Source organism: Nerophis ophidion, linkage group LG10 (genome assembly GCF_033978795.1).
Source record: "Nerophis ophidion isolate RoL-2023_Sa linkage group LG10, RoL_Noph_v1.0, whole genome shotgun sequence".
In the NCBI taxonomy this organism is placed as follows: Eukaryota; Metazoa; Chordata; class Actinopteri; order Syngnathiformes; family Syngnathidae; genus Nerophis; species Nerophis ophidion.
The window spans coordinates 16002453-16023761 of record NC_084620.1 but is presented as its reverse complement, the minus strand read 5'-3'; the positions used below and the strand labels follow the sequence as shown (position 1 = coordinate 16023761).

General features: G+C 40.9%; 2 protein-coding genes across 5 annotated transcripts; one reads left to right on the top strand and one right to left on the bottom strand.

Annotated features, from left to right (window-relative positions):
- Positions 1 to 1059: 1059 nt before the first annotated feature.
- smim20 (small integral membrane protein 20) lies at positions 1060 to 3195 on the bottom strand. The gene is made up of 3 exons (XM_061911867.1): positions 2980 to 3195; positions 1320 to 1376; positions 1060 to 1220 (listed from the first exon to the last, which is right to left on the bottom strand). Exons 1-3 carry the CDS (start codon positions 3119 to 3121, stop codon positions 1177 to 1179), a joined length of 243 nt encoding a protein of 80 aa, XP_061767851.1. The 5' UTR covers positions 3122 to 3195; the 3' UTR covers positions 1060 to 1176.
- A 381-nt stretch (positions 3196 to 3576) lies between these two features.
- man2b2 (mannosidase, alpha, class 2B, member 2) lies at positions 3577 to 18583 on the top strand. 4 transcript variants are annotated; one of them, XM_061912642.1, is made up of 20 exons: positions 3577 to 3782; positions 4787 to 4922; positions 5512 to 5658; positions 5745 to 5850; positions 7878 to 8050; positions 8116 to 8225; positions 8294 to 8471; positions 8543 to 8741; positions 9833 to 10023; positions 10090 to 10252; positions 10331 to 10467; positions 13902 to 14179; positions 14249 to 14440; positions 14504 to 14747; positions 14816 to 14926; positions 14986 to 15190; positions 15577 to 15723; positions 15798 to 15910; positions 15980 to 16097; positions 18346 to 18583. In XM_061912642.1, the coding sequence occupies exons 1-20, from the start codon at positions 3757 to 3759 to the stop codon at positions 18453 to 18455; spliced, it is 3084 nt and encodes a 1027-aa protein (XP_061768626.1). In that variant the 5' UTR covers positions 3577 to 3756; the 3' UTR covers positions 18456 to 18583. The 4 variants fall into 4 exon arrangements, with proteins under 4 accessions (XP_061768626.1, XP_061768627.1, XP_061768625.1 ...); XM_061912643.1 differs by lacking the exon at positions 4787 to 4922 and having other exon boundaries at positions 8579 to 8741; XM_061912641.1 differs by lacking the exon at positions 4787 to 4922.
- The last annotated feature ends 2726 nt before the right edge of the window (positions 18584 to 21309 follow it).

The window sequence follows — 21309 nt, the reverse complement described above, 5'->3', positions numbered from 1 at the left end:
GGTGAATCTGCCCTCTCCCTTGTCATTTCAAATATTAAAAATACCACTGATGCTGGTTTGTGCAGTAAAATGTGGTTGTGCTGATTGATTGAAACTTTTGTTATGAGATTGCACAGTACAGTACATATTCCGTACAACTGACCACTAAATGGTAACACCCAAATAAGTGTATTCAACTTGTTTAAGTCGGGGTCCACGTTAATCAATTCATGGTAAGGCTTATCAGTATTTCAAAAATAAATTTTCTGTGTCAAGTGTCATTGTATTACCCACTATCAGCTATTTTTCAGAGATCATAATTTTGCTAGTGCTGTTGGACCGGATGTGACGTGTAACGCTATTATTGTAAAGGCCGTAAATGTGTGACTGGTGGGAAATAGAGAGAGATATTGACGGTGGCTATGATTGAACAAGATAAGATTGTTGACATTAAAAAAGTGCCTCTCCAGTTACAATAGTTTTAATACTCCCATATTTGTGATGAAAAGTGTCATCTCCATTTATATCCTGCACTGACAATAGCTCTTGCTGTGTTGATCACATACGTTAAGAACCTTGGATAGTGATTAATAAAAATATTATTTGCTTTCTTTTTTTTACTTGTCTTCTTTTCTGCTCCATTTGGGTAACTCTGTTTCAGTTTTTTAAAAATGTCTCATAATCACGCCCATGGGTTTGTTTCAGTCTGTCTTCCTGAATCGAGTCTGCACATGTGCAGAAGCATGGAAAAGTTATTTGCATGAGAGCGGCGCAAGCTTACACAAACGATCATGACTCTTAGCATTATAATGTATTTTAAAGCACCCAAATTAAAAAAAAAAAAATAGACTTTTTAGACAGCCTGTTTGCCTAATAGTAAGTCCGCCCTTGGACTTGGACACGACTGCGCCACAGGTCAGAAAATGTATTTTTACAGCAAGTACAATTTTTATGACACTAACATTTTAATATTTCCAATAATAGTTGCCTCCTTCACGTAGGTTTGTCTTAAATGCTGACATGTAAAGATGACTGCTATGATGTTTGTTCGCTATCATGAGCAAGAAGAAAAGCAACAAGTTGAATCTAAAGGATTTTATTTGTTTTAGCATACCAACACTTTCTTCAGCTCATTCACTCACACAAACACACTGCCCTTCCACCTGTATCTTCTGTCCTTGTTGTTGTCACCAGGAATCATTTGTTTGAAGGCTTAAATGGATCAGACCACACCTTCAGACCTGATCAAAATAAAAATGCAGAAGTTTTATAGATTGATCAGTTTTCTTATCAAGTGAATATGTACAAAAGAGGAGTAATAATTCACAGGAAGTTCTTACCTGCAGGCTGCACATCCTCCGGTTTGATTCCTGCACGGTTCACTTTCTGGATTTCTCCTGCAGACACACACTTAAGCTAGTTAGTTTGTATGATATCAAAACATGCCTTTACAATGATAACAGAGATACCGTATTTCCGTGAATTGTCGCCAGGGCGCTAATTATTTTAAAACCACTTCTCACTCCTGCGCTTACCAAAGGCATGCGGTAAAAGTAAGCATGCGCTAATTATTTTAAAACCTCTTCTCACTCCTGCACTTACCAAAGGTATGCAGTAAAAATTTGAGTGTGATGTAAGCTTGGACCTTAAATCCTACTGAATAGCTCTTAATCTTCTTCCCTTCATGCGATTTCAAATTACCGGTATTAAAATCAGCCTCCTCCATTTTGAAAATGATGACAGGGGATGTGTCACGAGTTTGACCAGGCGGTAATACTAAGCATGCACTAATCATTTTGGGAAGCGAGTTTGTCCCGGCTGTAATTCAAGGCAGGCGCATATTATAAACCCTGCGGCAATTCAAGGAAATACGGTATACTGGGGTACCTTGGTTTTCGCCTGTTGAACCATAAATTACTTAACTATTTATTTATCAGAACTTCAATTATTGTGTATATGTTTATGTCTAATATGTATTAATCCATCCATACATTTTCTACCGCTCGTCCCTCTCATATTTAAAACTTGTGTATTTAATGTATTTGTGTATTTGTTTATTAATTGTCCTGTTACAAAGAGAAACAACTGGAAATATGCGATGCATTATATTGAAATGTTGCTTTGTATTCATGTTTGAATTCTACCTAGTAATATTTACTCGAGGGTAGTTTAGTGCTTAAACTAGAGCAATATAAACTAATAAAAGGGACAAGCGGTAGAAAATGGTAGAACATTTTAGAAATGGATGGATGGGTGGAATACGAAGGTCCTGAGTAGTCTGGGGTTCAATCCCGGGCTCGGGATCTTTCTGTGTGGAGTTTGCATGTTCTCCCCGTGAATGTGTGGGTTCCCTCCGGGTACTCCGGCTTCCTCCCACTTCCAAAGACATGCACCTGGGGATAGGTTGATTTGCAACACTAAATGGTCCCTAGTGTGTGAATGTGAGTGTGAATGTTGTCTGTCTATCTGTGTTGGCCCTGTGATGAGGTGGCGACTTGTCCAGGGTGTATAGGCCTTCCGCCCGATTGTAGCTGAGATAGGCACCAGCGCCCCCCGGTACCCCAAAGGGAATATGCGGATGGATGGATGGATGGATGGATGGATGGTTGATGGTTGATGGTTGATGTGTATGCAGGCTCTATCTAGTGGTACGCCAGAGAAGTCAGTATACATGTATTGTAAATGGAGTATCATTGTTGATAATGTTTGTGCATTGTTATTAAATATACTTGTACACCAAGTGTTTACAGAGATGGCACTTTGTGAAAAAAGTTACAGGACCATTAAACCAGATGTCAAACTACAGGCTTACAGTCCTTTTCCCCCCCAAAAGAAGTAGATGCAGTATTTATGTTGGCAGTTAGCATTATACATTAGCAAACTTGCAAATGCAGACATAACATAAGTACCAGACTGAAGACGCATGTGTGTGATGTGTTGCTGTCATTTTAAGCAGCTTTTCTGATCATTGCGAAGAAAAGTAAAGGTGTCGCCACTTACTGTAGTCTTCTTTGTGGGTGAACGGGTAGACGAAAATGGGGTAAAATGCAGCAGCAACCGCAGTCGCAAAACCTCCAAATATCAACATTATCTTTATGTTTTTGGACATTGTTCCTACTTTTTTGGTGCAGAGGCTATACATTGAATGTTACCTACAAATGTGCATAATACTCGAGCAAGAACTTCCGGTTTAAAGGTTACATAAAGGGCAAACGCTTTTGGTTTTGAGCTTTCTGGCTTTCCGTAGCAGCCATAATGCAAATCACGTGAACAGAACAATTGATTGATTATTGATTGATACCTTTATTAGTAGATTGCACAGTTCAGTACATATTCTGTACAATTGACCACTAAATGGTAATACGTTTTTCAACTTGTTTAAGTCGGGGTCCACGTTAACATAAACAATACAGTGTAGTTGAGGCAGGTTAACAGCTTATTGGGTGTCATGTCATGTTTTATAAAATTCAAACAAGTGTGTCGTGTCTATTTAAAGTATTTATATCCATTTTTAATATGTTTGATTGCATTTTTCCGTGGGAAGGGTTACAAAGTGGACACACGCGTCTTATTTGTTCTTTGCGGCTTTCCGTAGTGACCATTATGCTGGTCACATGACGCGTCATATTAATAACAAGGAAGTTGAGGCTTGTTCGGCGATAGTTTTTATGAAAATGAGTTTTTTATCCGTACTATGTTTCTTTCTTTGCTGTGCATATGCTTCGACAGGCGAAGACAAGCCGGTTCAGGCATTTGTAATCCCACACAGTCACATGGATGTCGGGTGGGTCTACACCATCCAGGTAATACTGCCCAGCTGGTATTTAAACCTTTATTTACCATTAAAAAAAACATTACAATTAAAATGTCGATGACTAATTTGGTGATGATTTTGCAAAGCAGATCAACGTTGATATTTCAATGTCTTACGTTACAACACGGTTATTAATGTTGAAGGCACAGCTATGTACTATAAATGGTCATTTTTATATACGCATGATATGTACCAATTAATAGTTTTTCAGATGAAGATATTATGTAAGTTACTTCAACAAAAATGGAAAACAAATATTGCTGTTTTACTCGTTGTATTCCACACCTATTTAAATGTAAACACTAGATGGCAGTAAAAGCACATGCTCATTGAAAAAATTACTCTACTATATATATTTCAATTATAGTAATAGTTAATTATAACTACAGAAAGAAACATCACTAAAGGCTTCCTTATAGTCCGCTGTTGGCTTTGTTGTCCACGAGTTGCAGACATTCTCCATGTTTATTTTTTTATTTATTTCACTATACACCTGCTGTGAACCTGTTTTTATGTTTTTATGTTTTTTTTTTGTTTGTTTTTATCATGTTCTGTTTGTGTTGTTTGCTCGGTTCTCGTATTATCTTTTAACCTGCCCATTGTACAGCACTTTGGCTATCCCTGTGGTAAATTTTAAATGTGCTTTATAAATAAAGTTGATTTGATTTGATTTAATTGTATGCTTGTTAAGGCACTGCGCTCTCTTGTAGTTGTTTTTCTTCGTTTCTTGCAATGAAGAAAAAGAGCACAGACTACCAAGTCAAATTTACTGTGTTAAACATCCATCCATCCATTTCCTACTGCTTATTCCCTTTGGGGTCGCGGGGGGCGCTGGTGCCTATCTCAGCTACAATCGGGCGGAAAGCGGGGTACACCCTGTACAAGCCGCCATCTCATCACAGGGCCAACACAGATAGACAGACAACATTCACACTCACGCTCACACACTAGGGCCAATTTAGTGTTGCCAATCAACCTATCCCCATTCCCCAGGTGCATGTCTTTGGAAGTGGGAGGAAGCCGCAGTACCTGTAGGGAACCCACGCATTTACGGGGAGAACATGCAAACTCCACACAGAAAGATCCCGAGCCCGGGATTGAAGCCAGGACTACTCAGGACCTTTGTATTGTGAGGCAGACGCACTAACCTCTCTGCCACCGTGAAACCCTGTGTTAAATATACTTGGCCAATAAAGATGAGTCGGATAAGTACGTATGTCCATCTTAAACATTCATTTATGTTCCAACATATATATCTCGTTACGTTAAGTGAATTTGTGAACTGTTGATTGCGATCTCAGCCCCGCGACCCCGAACGGGACAAGCGGTAGAAAAGAAAATGGATGGATGAATGGATGATTGCGATCTATAGTGATATTTTTTATTTGATTATAGATAAGATTATAATTACACATTAACATATCTGTCACGCAAAAGCTGCCTTTTTGCTAGGTTAGAATTGCAAAAGAGAATCTGTTCTTAATTTGCCTTACTTTACCTGAGCAATAGAGCGTTATCACATCTTTACATGTTGTTCTTCTTGCTTTGGCCACACAAGAAACAAGCAAAGTGAATAGACATTGAATTAGATCAGTTGAATTTGCATGAACTGGAACGATTGCGACATTGCCAATATTAAATGTTGAAGAAATGCCCCAGGATGATCACAGTCTTAGTTTCTATTCAGACAGAAAACTAAAGGGTTTTTTTTACCACAGGAGAGCATGTACGCCTATGCAGCCAATGTGTACACCAGTGTGACAGAGGAGCTGTCGAAGGGGAAACATCGAAAGTTTATCGTTGTGGAGCAGGAATTTTTTCGACTGTGGTGGAATAACGTGGCCTCTGACTCCCACAAGAAACAAGTATTATTAACATATAACAATGTTTTACTACCCTTAAGTGTTGAATAAGGAGGTTCAAACATGGTGTGACTCGTCTTAATTTTTAGGTCCGGCAGCTTGTAAAAGAAGGCCGACTAGAGTTCATCTTGGGGGGCCAAGTGATGCATGATGAGGCTGTCACCGATTTAGATGATCAGATCCTTCAATTGTCAGGTATTTTGGCATTGATCCAATACCAAGTAAATACTGTGCAGGGAAAGTATTATCAATATTTTTTACCTAAAAAAATTATGTATGATCATTTAATGATTTTGTGACTAATTATGATTATAATCAGAGTAAAACACAGGACAAATATTTTAAGGGTATCCAAAGTGAGTCCTACTGGCCATTTGTGACATATTTTTCATGAAAAAGTTATTTGGGGTTTTGTTTTGCCTGAAATCATTGTCCTGTGTTTTTTGTAGGGGTGTCCCGATCCGATTGGGAATTCAGTTTTATATCAGCAAAAAAAAAAAAAAGTACTGGATTATTGGCTTGCATCTAACCTCTCTGATATAAGCATTCCGATACAGGCAGTCTTGCAGTGTGTTTACCTGTGCAAAGCTGGAGAGCCAGTTAAAATCTCCTACGATGAACACACAAGGTTGGTAATTTTAGGCAATAGGAGGTAGCAGTCACAACACCCAATCACATAATAGCACACAAGCTAGTCATAGGTAATTAGGATAGGATAGGATAGACCTTCATTTACCCCACAATGGGGAGATGATGTGGTTGGAGTGCCCATTTAAAAAGTCCACCAGAATAAGGTAAAAACACATGAAAACAAGAGGGAACATTGAAGAACACAAGTGACATAAAAGTCATTAAAAAAGCACACAGCTGATGCAACCAGCTGCCACTTCAGTGGTGCCATTTCTGCATCTGCATACAGCTACAAAAGTAAAACAAAAAATGAGCAAGAAATAATACATATTGCGCATATTCAATTGCAGCATGCATAGACAAACAACAACAACAAAAACACCATCTTAACAACCACATGACTGCGGTGCTCCAAGCCATCGTTTGCTGGGGGGAGGCAGCATGACCAGAGACAGGAACAGATCTAACAAAGCGACAAAGAGACCCATCTCTGTCTTAAGCTGACCACCAGCCCCCGGCCACTGTCTGATCCACAAGGATGAGCGAGAAGTATCCGATACATGCTCATCCAGCCAGGACTCTGTGAAGCTCGTCCATCCGAGAGAGAGCAAACAATCCCCATGACAACCGATGGCAAACACAGCCTAAACATCTGCCCTCTCTCCCGACGCTTAACGCCATTTCCACAGCCTTGTCTTTTCCTCCACATCGCAACTGGAACCTGCTGTCTCTTTACGTGGACTCTGGTCTGGGAAAGAACCAGCCGCTGGTCTTCGGTGCGAACAACCAAGCCATGGGCAAAAAGGCTCCCCATTCAAAAGTTCACAAAATACATCAAAAACAGCGCAGAAGTCAGAAAAGTGCCTCCCCTTGTTGCACAATCCCGAAATGGGTCGAACCAAAAGTAAAAAACACACGAAAACAAGCGGGAAACATCTAGGAAGACCAATGAGGAGACACAAAGGCCAGAGCTCCTGCAATCACCTGATACTACAGCAGAGTTATCTTACAAAAATAAATAATAGTAACAATGAGTATCCTTAATTGAACAATATTGCAGTCCAAAACACCACATATGTCAATATAAACAAATATAAAATTATTAGAGTTGCAATTTAATAACAGATTTGTATCCGAGGCAGAAGTGTAAGTAACAACCGTGTCCGCATTATTCAACTTATTGTGCTGTGATCTTTTTTTTATTAATTATTGTGGCCACTAAGTGTCGTCAAAAAATATATATTATCACGCCTCTTCAACTTAAAACATTAACATTCCAGATGTTAATAATAAATAGCTAAAAGTTTTGCATACCGTACCTACCATTGTTCTCTGTTTGACTAGTTTCACTCGCTCAAACATTTTCTAACATTGCACATTATAAAAAGATAAAGTATGCATGATTCTTGCTGATATCGTATTAAATCAGAATTGAAATCGGACAATATTCAAGGCTCCAATATCGGTATCAAAAGTGAAAAGTTGTATCGGGACACCTTTAGTTTTATGATCAGGTAAATACCACCCTGTCAATACGATCAGTGTTTGTTATGTCAGTCGTATCCGCTTCAAGATTCTTTGCGTGATTTCAGAGGGCCATGGCTTTCTCTACGAGACGTTTGGCGTTCGTCCACGGTTCTCTTGGCATGTCGATCCATTTGGAGCCTCTGCCACTACGCCGGTGCTCTTCGCCCTGGCGGGGTTCAACGCTCACCTCATATCCCGCATCGACTACGACCAGAAAGACGACATGCAGCGAAACAAGGTCGTCACGCAGCGGCCTGTCAGAGTTGCATCTTTGCATATAAACCTTTTGTTCTCTTGCGACAGAAATTACAGTTTGTGTGGAGAGGTTCCGCCTCCTTGAAAGAGCAGATCTTCACTCACACTATGGACCAGTTCAGCTACTGCACCCCGGCTCACCTGCCCTTCTCTAACAGGTCATCTCCAGTAATACTACAAACACTTCAAACAGACAAAAAGTATAATGTTTGTGTGTATACCCCAGCTCTGGCTTTTACTGGAACGGAGTAGCATTGTTCCCAGACCCTCCTAAAAGTGGTGTGTACCCCAACATGAGTTTGCCTGTTACCAAGGCAACAGTTGATGCTTATGCCAGGACCATGGTGGAGAACATTAAGCAGCGGGCCACTTGGTTTAGAACCAGACAGGTTCTGTGGCCATGGGTGAGAAGTTCTTTCATTGTCCCATTCATTAAATACATATTAATAAACGTGTGAGTGTTTGTGTGTGTCAGGGCTGTGACAAACAGTTCTACAACTCCTCAGTGCAGTTCAGCAACATGGACCCTCTAATGAACTACATCAACAAGAAGAGTAAAGAGTTTGGAGTAACAGTCCAGTATGCGACACTTGGCGAATATTTCCAAGCCATCCACCAATCCGACCTCATCTGGAAGGTCCGTGGCAGCCAAGATTTCCTGCCTTATTCTTCAGGTAGTGGGCCTACACTAAATACAAGAGAACCCGCATAAGTCAGTTTGTAAAAATGACCATACATGGTCAGCCACTTTTGTTGACATAAACTTTGAGACCCAAATGGGTTAGTTTATGTCGACATATGTTGTAGTATTGTTAACGTTCTCATTGTGGCTAAGCAGCGACATTAATGCTGTCTAGTTGCATAGCATTAAAACATGTACATAATGACTTTCTGGCCAGTGCAAACTGCAAGGTAAGCCTCATAATAAAAGCATGGTCGTACAAACCTGGATTTAACCAACAAAATGCACCTTTAATTGTTTTGTTTGGATTGTTAGGCACCGGGGAGAAAATTTGCGCATGTACAACAGCTTTAATGTCATTGTAGTTAAGCAAAATAGCAAAATAATAAAAAGATAATCATAATAAATTGATAAGTCAAGGCATGGAGAGTAGTCAGGAGATTGTCTGTGTGGTCTGATGTGTAGGGGTAGACATCATAGAAAGAATCGGCAACACCAGGTGTGATCAATCAGTGGAGTTCACTGGTGATAGACATAAGGTGTTCTCCGAGCTCCAGCACCAACCAACCATCAATCCATTTTCAACTGCTTTTCCCTTTCGGGGCCATAGCACAAACAACAAAACACCCTCTGAAGTTTTTTTGCTTGTTGTTTTTAAAAAATAACATTATCTTTATCATGGCCACCGCCAGCAAAGAAAGATCCATAAATGTCTTATAAGCCGCAGGGTTCAAAGTGAAGGAAAAAGTAGCGCCTTATAGTTCCGAATTTACGGTAGATTATAATACACACATATTATATATATATATATATATATATATCATAAAATATATATTCACTGTTTCACTAAATTGACCCTAGTGTGTGAATGTGAGTATGAATGTTGTCTGTCTATCTGTGTTGGCCCTGTGATGAGGTGGCGACTTGTCTAGGGTGCACCCCGCCTTCCGCCCGAATGCAGCTGAGATAGGCTCCAGCAACCCCCTGCGACCCTGAAAGGGACAAGCGGTAGAAAATGGATGGATGGATGGATGGATGTAACAAAAAATATAAAAATGTTCTCCCCTGTGTCATATTTGTTAGCATCCCAGCAGGCGTGGACAGGGTTTTATGCTTCAAGGAACGTCCTAAAAGGTGTGGCAAGACGAGCCAGCTCCCAGCTTCATGCAGCAGAGACTCTCTTCACACGCTATTGCCTCGACTACCCAGACGGACCCGTGGCTAAAGACTGGGCGCTCACCAAACTCAGGGCTCTTCGCTGGGCCGTCTCTGAGGTAACGTGCCGCAAACAGGATCTACAGTATTTGACCTTGAAATAGGATCTAAGTGTTTCTTTGTAGGTGCAGCACCACGATGGGATCACCGGCACGGAGTCTCCTCGAGTGTCAGAGATGTACATGCAGCATCTCACAGAGGCCATGATGGGCGTGGACGAGCTTCTGGCTGCAATCCTCCTGCTGCCGCACAACCTCGACTCAAAGGGCAGCAACGTCCATGGAAAAGGTTTTGTTGCTTTATCATCTGATCTTTCAACTGCACAGCAAGAGTGCTAGTATGATGCAAATAGTCTTCTCTTTGCAGGTGCTCACCAGACATTGGAGCAGCATGTTATTGTTTATAACCCATTAGCGTGGAATGTCACCACCGTGGTCAATGTCACCGTAACCTTCCCGTTTGCGAGAGTCTACGATGATGCCGGACAAGCAGTGCCTGCGCAGGTAACAACTTTGTATTAGAAGTGTATCGGTACGCCATCACCACAGTTCGGTACGTACCTCGGTTTTAAAGTATTGTTGAAACTAATGATCTTTTTAATAGTTGAATCGTCAGCGATTATAACAGTTATTGCTTATGATCTGCTGTACACATTTTAGTTTGGCATTAAGTCAGTGACTCGATTTTAACACTTTAAAAAAAAACAATACAGTAGTACCTCAACTTACAAGGCTAATTGGTTCTGGGACTGAGCTCTTAACTGAAAACACATAACTCAAATTAAAGTCATCCATTGAAATTAAATATAATTAATTTTTTGATGTGCTTGGCCCCCCAATATATCACAATTATACCATTTAACATGTCTTTTAAAAAGAAAAGCTACTTTTTAGATACGAATATAGTCCAAAAAACGTATGGTAGTTTTATGAAGTATTGTGATGTACAATATTTACTTTTAAGAAATAACAGACTTAAAGTGCAAGATGTCCTGTAAACATGACATTCAGTGTAAAAGTACTGTTATGGTTGTTTTACTGCAACTGTTAAAGTGTAAACATGATCATGAAAATCGATTAAAATGTTGTTAGGCAACGAGTCGACAAAAACTAACCTTTGTTGATTGATTTTATTAATTGACATTGTCGAATATGCCCACTAATTGTTTCAGCCCTGTTTTAAAGTGACATTTTGGTTCCTTGTGGGTATGTTAAGGTAACAAAATGCAAAAACATAAAGCTGCTTAATTTCCGTGTAAACCGCTTTAGTTAGATGGCCAATAACCAATTGTGAATTGTGCCCACTTAAGTTAGTCCCTCCCATTCCGATACGTAGCCAAGATGGCAATAATTCAGGGCTTGGCTCCATCGCTGGTGTGTTTACTACAAACCCTGTTTCCATATGAGTTGGGAAATTGTGTTAAATGTAAATATAAACGGAATACAATGATTAGCAAATCCTTTTCAACCCATATTCAATTCAATGCACTACAAAGACAAGATATTTAATGTTCAAACTCATAAACTTTATATATTTTTTGCAAATAATAACTAACTTTGAATTTCATGGCTGCAACACGTGCCAAAGTAGTTGGGAAAGGGCATGTTCACCACTGTGTTACATCACCTTTTCTGTTAACAACACTCAGTAAACCTTTGGGAACTGAGGAAACTATTTGTTGAAGCTTTGAAAGTGGAATTCTTTACCATTGTTGCTTGATGTACAGTTTAAGTTGTGCAACAGTTCAGGGTCTCGTTGTCGTATTTTACTCTTCATAATGCGCCACATATTTTCGTTGGGAGACATGTCTGACTGCAGGCGGGCCAAGAAAGTACCCGCACTCTTTTAATACGAAGACACGCTGTTGTAACATGTGGCTTGGCATTGTTTTGCTGAAATAAGCAGGGGCGTCCATGATAACATTGCTTGGATGACAACATACGTTGCTCCAAAACCTGTATGGACCATTCAGCATTAATGGTACCTTCACAAGTTACCCATGCCTTGGGCACTAATACACCCCCATACCATCACAGATGCTAGCTTTTGAACTTTGCGCCTATAACAATCCGGATGGTTATTTTCCTCTTTGTTCCGGAGGACACCACGTCCACAGTTTCCAAATATAATTTGAAATGTGGACTCGTCAGACCACAGAACACTTTTCCACTTTGCATCAGTCCATCTTAGATCAGCTCGGGCCCAGCGAAGCCGGCGGCGTTCCTGAGTGTTGTTAATAAATGGCTTTCGCTTTGCATAGCAGAGTTTTAACTTGCACTTACAGATGTAGCGACCAACTGTAGTTACTGACAGTGGTTTTATGAAGGATATCACCAGCCCATGTGGTGATATCCTTTACACACTGATGTCGGTTTTTGATGCAGTACCGCCTGAGGGATGAAAGGTCCGTAATATCATGGCTTACGTGCAGTGATTTCTCCAGATTCTCTGAACCTTTTGATGATTTTACGGACTGTAGATGGTAAAATCCCTGAATTCCTTGCAATAGCTCGTTCAGAAATGTTGTTCTAAAACTGTTCGACAATTTGCTTACAAATTGGGGACCTTCGCCCCATCCTTGTTTGTGAATTACTTAGCATTTCATGGAAGCTGCTTTTATACCCAATAATGGCACCCACCTGTTCCCAATGAGCCTGCACACCTGTGGGATGTTCCAAATAAGTGTTTGATGAGCATTCCTCAACTTTATCAGTATTTAATGCCACCTTTCCCAACTTCTTTGTCACGTGTCGCTGGCATCAAATTCTAGAGTTAATGATTATTTGCACACAAAAAATGTTTATCAGTTTGAACATCAAATATGTTGTCTTTGTAGCATATTCAACTGAATATGGGTTGAAAATGATTTGCAAATCATTGTATTTCGTTTATATTTACATCTAACACAATTTCCCAACTCATATGGAAACGGGGTTTGTAAAACATTTGGGTAATGATTACTTAACTACTTCTAAAGGGTAAGTGTCGTAGTGCGCTGATTGAATAAAGCCCAAGTGTAACTTGACTTTAATGATGAAAGAGGGTTTTCAAGCTCTGGCTTCTTCTTGCCACTATTATTAGCTATGACTCATGAAGGGTGGTTCTGCTCTGTATTTGTTTGCAAGGTAGATGGTGTGACACACTTCCTGTCTCTGACAGAGATTTAGCAGTTTTGACATTACCTTAATTTTTGGCGTAATTATTCACGGTTTCTGTTTTTATAGTCCAAGTTACCAGCTGCTAAAAGTTGGCAATGTCTATTTGCTGTTTACAGCTATACTTGCTGCTCTATAGTGTCGCGTTGGGTTTAGGTCATTGAATTTTATTTTCATGAATGGTAATTAGAAAACAAAAAAGAATTGGTTTATTTTTATTTCATTTTGAAATTCAAAAAATGAAATAGAAAAAAAAAAGTGTTCTTTTTTAATGTCTGAGAGCAATAACTCGATATAAAAACGGTTCGACGGTCTAAAAATGAAGATCGCGAGTCGACAGAAATGATAAGTGTCCTAAAATATGTTTTTTATATTATGACGTGTACTGGCTTACTTCATAAAGACAGATGGTGGATTTTTTTTGTATAAACGCACAACACCATGTTAATTTTTTAATTTTTTTTTTCTACAAGCCAGTCCTCAGTCTTGTCTTTAGGTAGCAACTTCAAAATATTAAAAAAATATTGTTTTTGGTCATATTCTTTGTTTTTGCTGACTGCTGATTTTTATTATATAAAATGAAAATCTTACTATTTTTTATATCTAATTATTGCTTTTCTATATATGAAAAAAGAAGAATGTTTTGTTTTTCAAAATTAAACTTAAATACCTCTATTGGATGGATGCCACTGCACCATACCGATGACAAATACATGAACTGTTGCTTCATATGCTATTCTAATCTCTAAAATGGTAATGTAAAAACGTTTTTTAACTCACAGATCCAGAAGTCCGCCTTGTCGAACATGACCTACGACCTCTTCATCGTGGTGGACCTGGGTGGTCTTCAGCACAGGAAATACTCCATCAAGTTCTCAGAAAAGCCATGCCTCAGGAGTTCCAAGTGTGGGGAAACTTTCGATGCCAAGACGGTTTTGTTCAAGAGACGAAGCGTTCGGGATTGGAAGAATACGGGCAGGAGGCTCCTTCCAGTTCTGAGTGAACGTTACAAGCTCATGTTAGACCAGGAAACTAATTTACTGCACAGTATCACATGCTTGTAGGTGTCGTCCACTATCTTCCCTTTAAGGACTTTTGGCAGTGTAAAACCCTGTCCTGTCTTTGCCAGGCAGGACAAAAGAAATGTGGAAATGACGCAGGATTTTTGGGAGTACCAGTCCAACGGCGACGTCCGAGCGGGGCCCATCTCAGACAACTACATCTTCAGCGCCAACGGTTCAGCAGTGCGAGCGTACGAGGCCGTGCGAATGGAGATCGTCCCCGGCGACGTCCTGTCTGAGATCAGGCAATACTTCTACAGGTGCGTCGCCACGTCTTTGCCTCACGGCTGCTTGTCCACTCACAATCGTGTATCTTGATCCAGAAATGAAAGCGACAACGACTACGCCTTCTCTGTAGTCACCCGGGTGCTGCGATGCTTTGGGACCAACGTCGGCTGTCAGAGGCTGGAGCAGACTTACTCACTGGGCCCCCTCCCCGTCAACACTGAGGTGGTTTTCAGGACCAGCTCGTCGCTAAGGAGCGAGCGGACGCTCTACACAGACAACAATGGCTACCAGATGATGAAGAGGACGCACAGCGAGTTCACTAACAACACTTTGGCTAGAGTAGGCTTTCTTGGTTTCCTCTAGGCGCTACCAGCCAAATGGATAATGGGACCTTTCTTCTTTTCCAGAACTATTTCCCCATGGTGCGTGCGGCCTACATGGAGGACGAGCTGAGTCGGTTGGTGCTGGTCAGCGAGCGAGCACACGGCGTGTCCAGCCAAGCCAGCGGACAACTGGAGGTATGCTTTCTCAAAAGACTCAAAGCATACGTGACCTCACTGTGTGCTCCGCCTCCCAGGTCATGCTTCATAGACGTCTGTGGAACAACCTGCCCTGGAACCTTGGCTACAACCTGACTCTCAACGACAGCTCAGTGGTCCGACCTACGCTGTGGATGATGCTGGGTGCCAAGGGTGCGACCTCCCAGCTCTACCAGCGGGCGGCGATAGAGCTGCAGCACACGCCTGTTGTCTTGCCCATCGACAGGCCGCAGGAGGTGGACGGTAAAAGCTACATCCCCTGCATCAAAAAATAGAATGAATAAATTATTAATGGTAAATGGGTTATAATTGTAGAGCGCTTTTGGACCTTCAAGGTACTCGAAGCGCTTTGACACTATTTCCACATTCCCCCATTCAAACACTTATGGCGAGAACTGCCATGCAAGGTCCTAACAGGAGCAAGGGTGAAGTGTCTTGCTCAAGGACACAATAGACGTGACTAGGATGGCAGAAGCTGGGGATCGAACCTGAAACCCTGAAGTTGCTGGCACGGCCGCTCTATCACCCAAGCCATGCCGTTAATGAGATATACCACCAGTCTATGCGGAGCAACTTATCAAGTTTTCTTATTGGAAACACTTACCTTTATGCTGTTCTGTGCTTTTTAGGGAAAGGCTGGGGCGAGACAAAGCCAAGAAGAAGTCCTCCTCCACGTGTGCTGATGCTTCCCCCCAACCTCCACCTGCTCAGCCTCAGCATCCCCGGCTGGAACTACAGCTCCCGCCATGATGTCCACCTTGCCCTGATTCGCTCAGGTTTGACGCGACAAGACACGTTTACTGTAGCAGCTGAGTGTTTTGCGCCAGTTGCCGAGTTTCATTCCATTCAGGCCACCATCGTCAACCCGAACCAGACTATGATCGCGTCCTGTTGAGGATCATGCACATCTTTGAGGAGGGCGAAGACCATGACCTCTCAAAGCCGGTCACCATAAACTTGAAGGTGGGGAAGGTTATATTGACAAACAAGAACAAATGTAGCAACAGTTAACTTCTTCACACATGTGCTCAGGATGTGCTGCAGGCTGTGGGAGAAGTGTCTGCCGTGCAGGAGCGTTCTCTGACAGGAACTTGGGACGTGGCCAGCATGCAGAGATGGATATGGAAAACTGCAGAAGAAATGCCCATAAGTAAGACTGCGTTTATTTGGACCCTGAATGATGCTAATGCTATTTGTTTTGTCCATCTTATTGGAACATGCTTAAAGGGGAACTGCCCTTTATTTTAGAATTTTGCCCATCATCCACAATTCATACATATGACAAGAACACACGTCTTCTCCTTTTATGTGTGTGCTAAATATGATAAAACTGCTACCGATAGACAGCTAACAATGAAGGTTAATAGGATAAGATCTTTTTCGCCTATAAAGCCCTCTAAAAAAACCTCCAACAACGTGTTATCTACATGCTACAGTGGAACTTCAATTTACGAACTTAATTGCTTCTTGAACATGGTTATTTCATACAGTGAAGCATAGTTGCCCATACGAATAATTGGTTCCAGCCTCGACAAAAGTCCCAATTTTGGTAAAAAGACACACTTTGACAACACTCTAATGTAAAGTGCGTCTGGAAAGTGTGTACATAGCTTCACTTGGAATAAATTCATTTTTGTCCTCAAAATTCTACACACAATACATAATGACAATGTGAAAAGTTAGTTTTTTTTAATTACAAATGAAAAACTAAAAACATCCCATGTACATAAGTATTCACAACCTTTCTCAATACTTGACTGATGAGACAAAGATTGAACTCTTTGGCGTGAATGCCAGGCGTCATGTTTGGAGGAAACCAGGTACCGCTCATTTCCAGGCCAATACCCATCCCACCAGTGAAGCATGGTGGTGGCAGCATCATGCTGTGGGGTTTTCTTGTTTTTCAACAGCAAGACTCGAAGATTAGTCAGGATAGAGGTAAATATGAATTCAGCAATGTACAGAGACATCCTGGATAAAAACTAACACTTCACATCCAACCTAATGGAGCTTGAGAGATGCTGCAAAGAGGAATGGTTGAAACGGCCCCTAGGTTTAAGGTTCAAAGACCTTATTGTCATGTTCACAATTTGTATAATGAACTTATTTCTTTGTTTTCACACTGGTGCCAAGTAAGCAACAAATTGTACTGATCCTATGTGCTTTGTGAAAACATTTCATATAAGAACATAAAACAGTGACTGACAATGTCCTCTCTCACTGAGATGCCGACTGATAGGATGTTTGTATCTTTCAGCACTTGTGCTCTCCATGAGCTGGTAAATCCAGAACAATCCTCACTCCCTCTAATAGAAAATGCTTGCTGGTGATGTTGTAGGTCTTATAATACATTCCATTTGATGACAGCCAAGTTGAGTGCCATATAATGTCAAATTGGTAGTGTGTGGTTTTTCGAAATTGAACAACTTCTTTGGTTGTTGTCACAAACTTATACCAAAGATGAAAGTCATGAATTATAACCAAGCACTAACTTTTCCTAACTCATAAGCAATACAGCAGAAGCAGCTCTAGCAATGTTTTTTATGGCGGCTCGCAACCTATATTAGTAGAAGCTCAAGCTAGAAGTTGGCTACTCGCTAGTGGTCCGAGGAGCAGTGTGAGCAAGGCAATGTGTCCTGACACCAGAAAAGTAGTTCCTCTGGGTTTGCTTTTACAAAAACAATGTCGCTATAGCTTGGGTAATATGCAGTATGTAAATTGAATGTTGGTGGCAGTTTTGGATGTCTTAGGAGGGTTTTATAGGCGGTATGCAGGTAATTCCCTTACCTGCATTGTTAGCCTCCTCATACTAGCATCCACACCCATTTTCTACCGCTTTTCCCTGTTTTTTGATATTTCAAACACATGGAAAAGAACAATACGTGTGTTCTTGTGTCACATTAGAATTGTGAATGTTGGGCAAAATTCCCAAATAAAAGTCCAATTCCACTTTAACAAAGGTGCTTTACACTTACAGTTGTACAATCAATAATAATTATTACCATATTAATTAGTATAATAAATAACGACTTAAGGATAATATCAAAGACCTTGGTTAATTGTTCATCACTATACCTTACAAACACCATATTGTACGGTTTATGAAACTGGCCCATATTGGTACATTGTTGACTTAATTACACTCCACATATTGACATGTTGAAGGTTTTTCCAGTGAGGTTTTCAATTCAATCAGTGTACTTTCAAAAATGATAAAGATTTTGATTCTGTATTAGTGAATTTTAACATTTGTGATAAAACTTTAACATATGTGTTCTGCATGTAAGCAACATTGTGTACTTATCCTGTCTTTTTTTTGCAGTACAGTTTGTGAATGAAGTGTGCTTTTTCCTTGTCTCAATAATTCGGACATGTTGCTTCTTTTTCCTTTGTTCCAGAAAACGTGAGCTCTATCGGCGTCATAGAGGAACCTTTTTTAGTGACCATCTTGCCCAAACAGATCAGAACTTTCTTTGTGTACTTCAAGTCCAGCTGTTGTCGTCTGTGATGACGTCTCCATTTATTCTGGAATCAAGTCACATTTTCGGCTCATTTTTGCACATCTAGATCCTTTTTAATTTAATGATTTAGCATTCACTTTCTTACGGAATAAAGTTATCTAAAAAAAAATCCTAATTAGTTTTGTTTATTTGCTATAAACTACGGACATCAACATTAAGAAATGTCCAGTCTTGAAAGGTTGCATTATGTGTGTAGTCATTGTATGAAATAGTTTCCCTTTTTAAAGATGGAAACTGTTGCAATACATTATCTTTACAAAAAATATTCAAATTTATTGAGAAGCATATGTCTGGGCTCCTCTGCTTCGGCTGCTGCCCCCGTGACCCGAATTTGGATAAGCGGAAAAAGATTGATGGATGGATGGATGGATGGATGGATAGATAGATATACACTATATTGGCAAAAGTATTTGGCCGCCTGCCTTGACTCACGTGAACTTGAAGTGCCATCCCATTCCTAACACATAGGGTTCAATATGATGTCAGTCCACCTTTTGCAGCTATTAGAGCTTAAACTGTTCTGGGAAGGCTGTCCACAAGGTTGCAGAGTGTGTTTATAGGAAGCGCATTGGTGAGGTCACACACTGATGTTGGTTGAGAAGTCCTGGTTCTCAGTCTCTGTTCTAATTCATCCCAAAGGTGTTCTATCGGGTTCAGGTCAGGAATCTGTGCAAGCCAGTCAACTTCATCCACACCAGACTTTGTCATTCATGTCTTTATGGACCTTGCTTTGTGCACTGGTGCACAGTCATGTTGGAAGAGGAAGGGGCCCACTCCCAACTATTCCCAGAAGGTTGGGAGCATGGAATTGTCCAAATTTTTTTGGTATCCTGGAGCATTCAAAGTTATTTACACTGGAACTAAGGGGCCAAGCCAAACTCCTGAAAGCCCACACCACAATTCCTCCTCCACCAAATTTCACACTTGGCACAATGCAGTCCGAAATGTACCGTTCTCCTGGCAACCTTCAAACCCAAACTCGTCCATCAGATTGCCAGATGGAAAAGCGTGAATAATCACTCCAGAGAACGCGTCTCCACTGCTCTAGAGTCCAGTGGCGACGTGCTTTACACCACTGCATTCGACGCGTTGCATTGGACTTGATGTATGGCATAGATGCAGCTGCTCGGCCATGGAAACCCATTCTATGAAGCTCTCTGCGTACTGTACGTGGGCTAAATGGAAGGTCACATGAAGTTTGGAGCTCTGTAGTTTTAGGAGCCATTTAAGGCATCCTTACTTTGAGTTGGCATTACTTTTTTTTGTCACTAGGTGGCGGGCTTTTTGGTTGAGCAGTGCAGGGGGGAAGGCATATTTAGGAGCACAGGTGAGTCAAGGGAGGGAGGACTCAGGTGGGGGAGCACAAACCGTTCTTACCAACAGCAGACAGGAAAACATAACACAATATCACTGCAATAATCCCTGGTAAATTTTAATTCACCCTGCAAGTTCGTTAATAAATATGCATAAATAAATGATAAATGGGTTGTACTTGTATAGCGCTTTTCTACCTTCAAGGTACTCAAAGCGCTTTGACACTACTTCCACATTTACCCATTCACACACACATCCACACACTGATGGAGGGAGCTGCCATGCAAGGCGCCAACCAGCACCCATCAGGAGCAAGGGTGAAGTGTCTTGCTCAGGACACAACGGACGTGACGAGGTTGGTACTAGGTGGGATTTGAACCAGGGTCCCTCGGGTTGCGCACGGCCACTCTCCCACTGCGCCACGCCGTAAACTGGATTTCCGACTGGACCTCACTTCATATTCAATGTTTTCTACTGCGTAGGATCACTCCCTCAAACCTGTTAAGTAATGACAATAAATTTAAACATTTGAAGGTGAAGATTGCCATTACAGTAGCAACTGACTGTGCAGAAAGTCTTTGCACTATACGCTTCAGCATAAGCTGACCCCTCTTTGTCAGTTTTGGCCTACCACTTCCTGGCTGAGTTGCTGTTGTTCCCAAACTCTTCCATTTTCTTATAATAAAGCCGACAGTTGGTTTAGGAATACTTAGGAGCGAGGACATTTCACGACTGGATTTAATGCACAGGTGGCATCCTATGACAGTTCCACGCTGGAAATCATGCGCGCTACTGAGAGCAGCCCATTCTTTCACAAATGTTTGGAGAAACAATCTCTACGCTTAAGTGCTTGATTTTATACACCTGTGCCCGGGCCAAGTGATTAGGACACCTGATTATGATTATTTGGATGGGTGGCCAAATACTTTTGGCAACATAGTGTATGTATTTTTTATTTCCGTATTTTTTTTATTTTCTTTTACTATGTCTGTTTTGACAATCTTATTGTAAATTTTCCTTAAATGTTGGCTATATTTATTGTAAATTTTCAATTTAGTTAAATTAAAAAAAATGGATTTTGAGTGCTTGAGTATAGAGAAGTACGGTAAAATGCAGTGCACCGCCAGTGCCCGGATGTTGCCCTACTTTCCATTCATATTGTAGTAATAGACAAAATATATATTAACACATTTTTTAATAGGAATACAACTCTCATTAATCGCCAAATTATCCACGTAATTAGGGGAGCGACAAGAAAGCAAGAGACGAAGACGCTCAGGCACCACTGCATGGTCTCCGTCAGAAAGCAACTTCAATAATATCAACACATAATCCCAGTAATGGTGATGTAGTGTGCAGTAGAGGCAATATAGTATGATCTCTGACATGTTTCCTGCTACTACAGCTGCCAAAATGTCCAGAAAAGAGGGGAATAGTAAACCCATTCACCCCAGCTGTGCCACCAGTTTCATTAGCGCCCCTAGCGGTAGGTCCCAAGACAGCACCTGCTACATTTCCCGTAAGTAC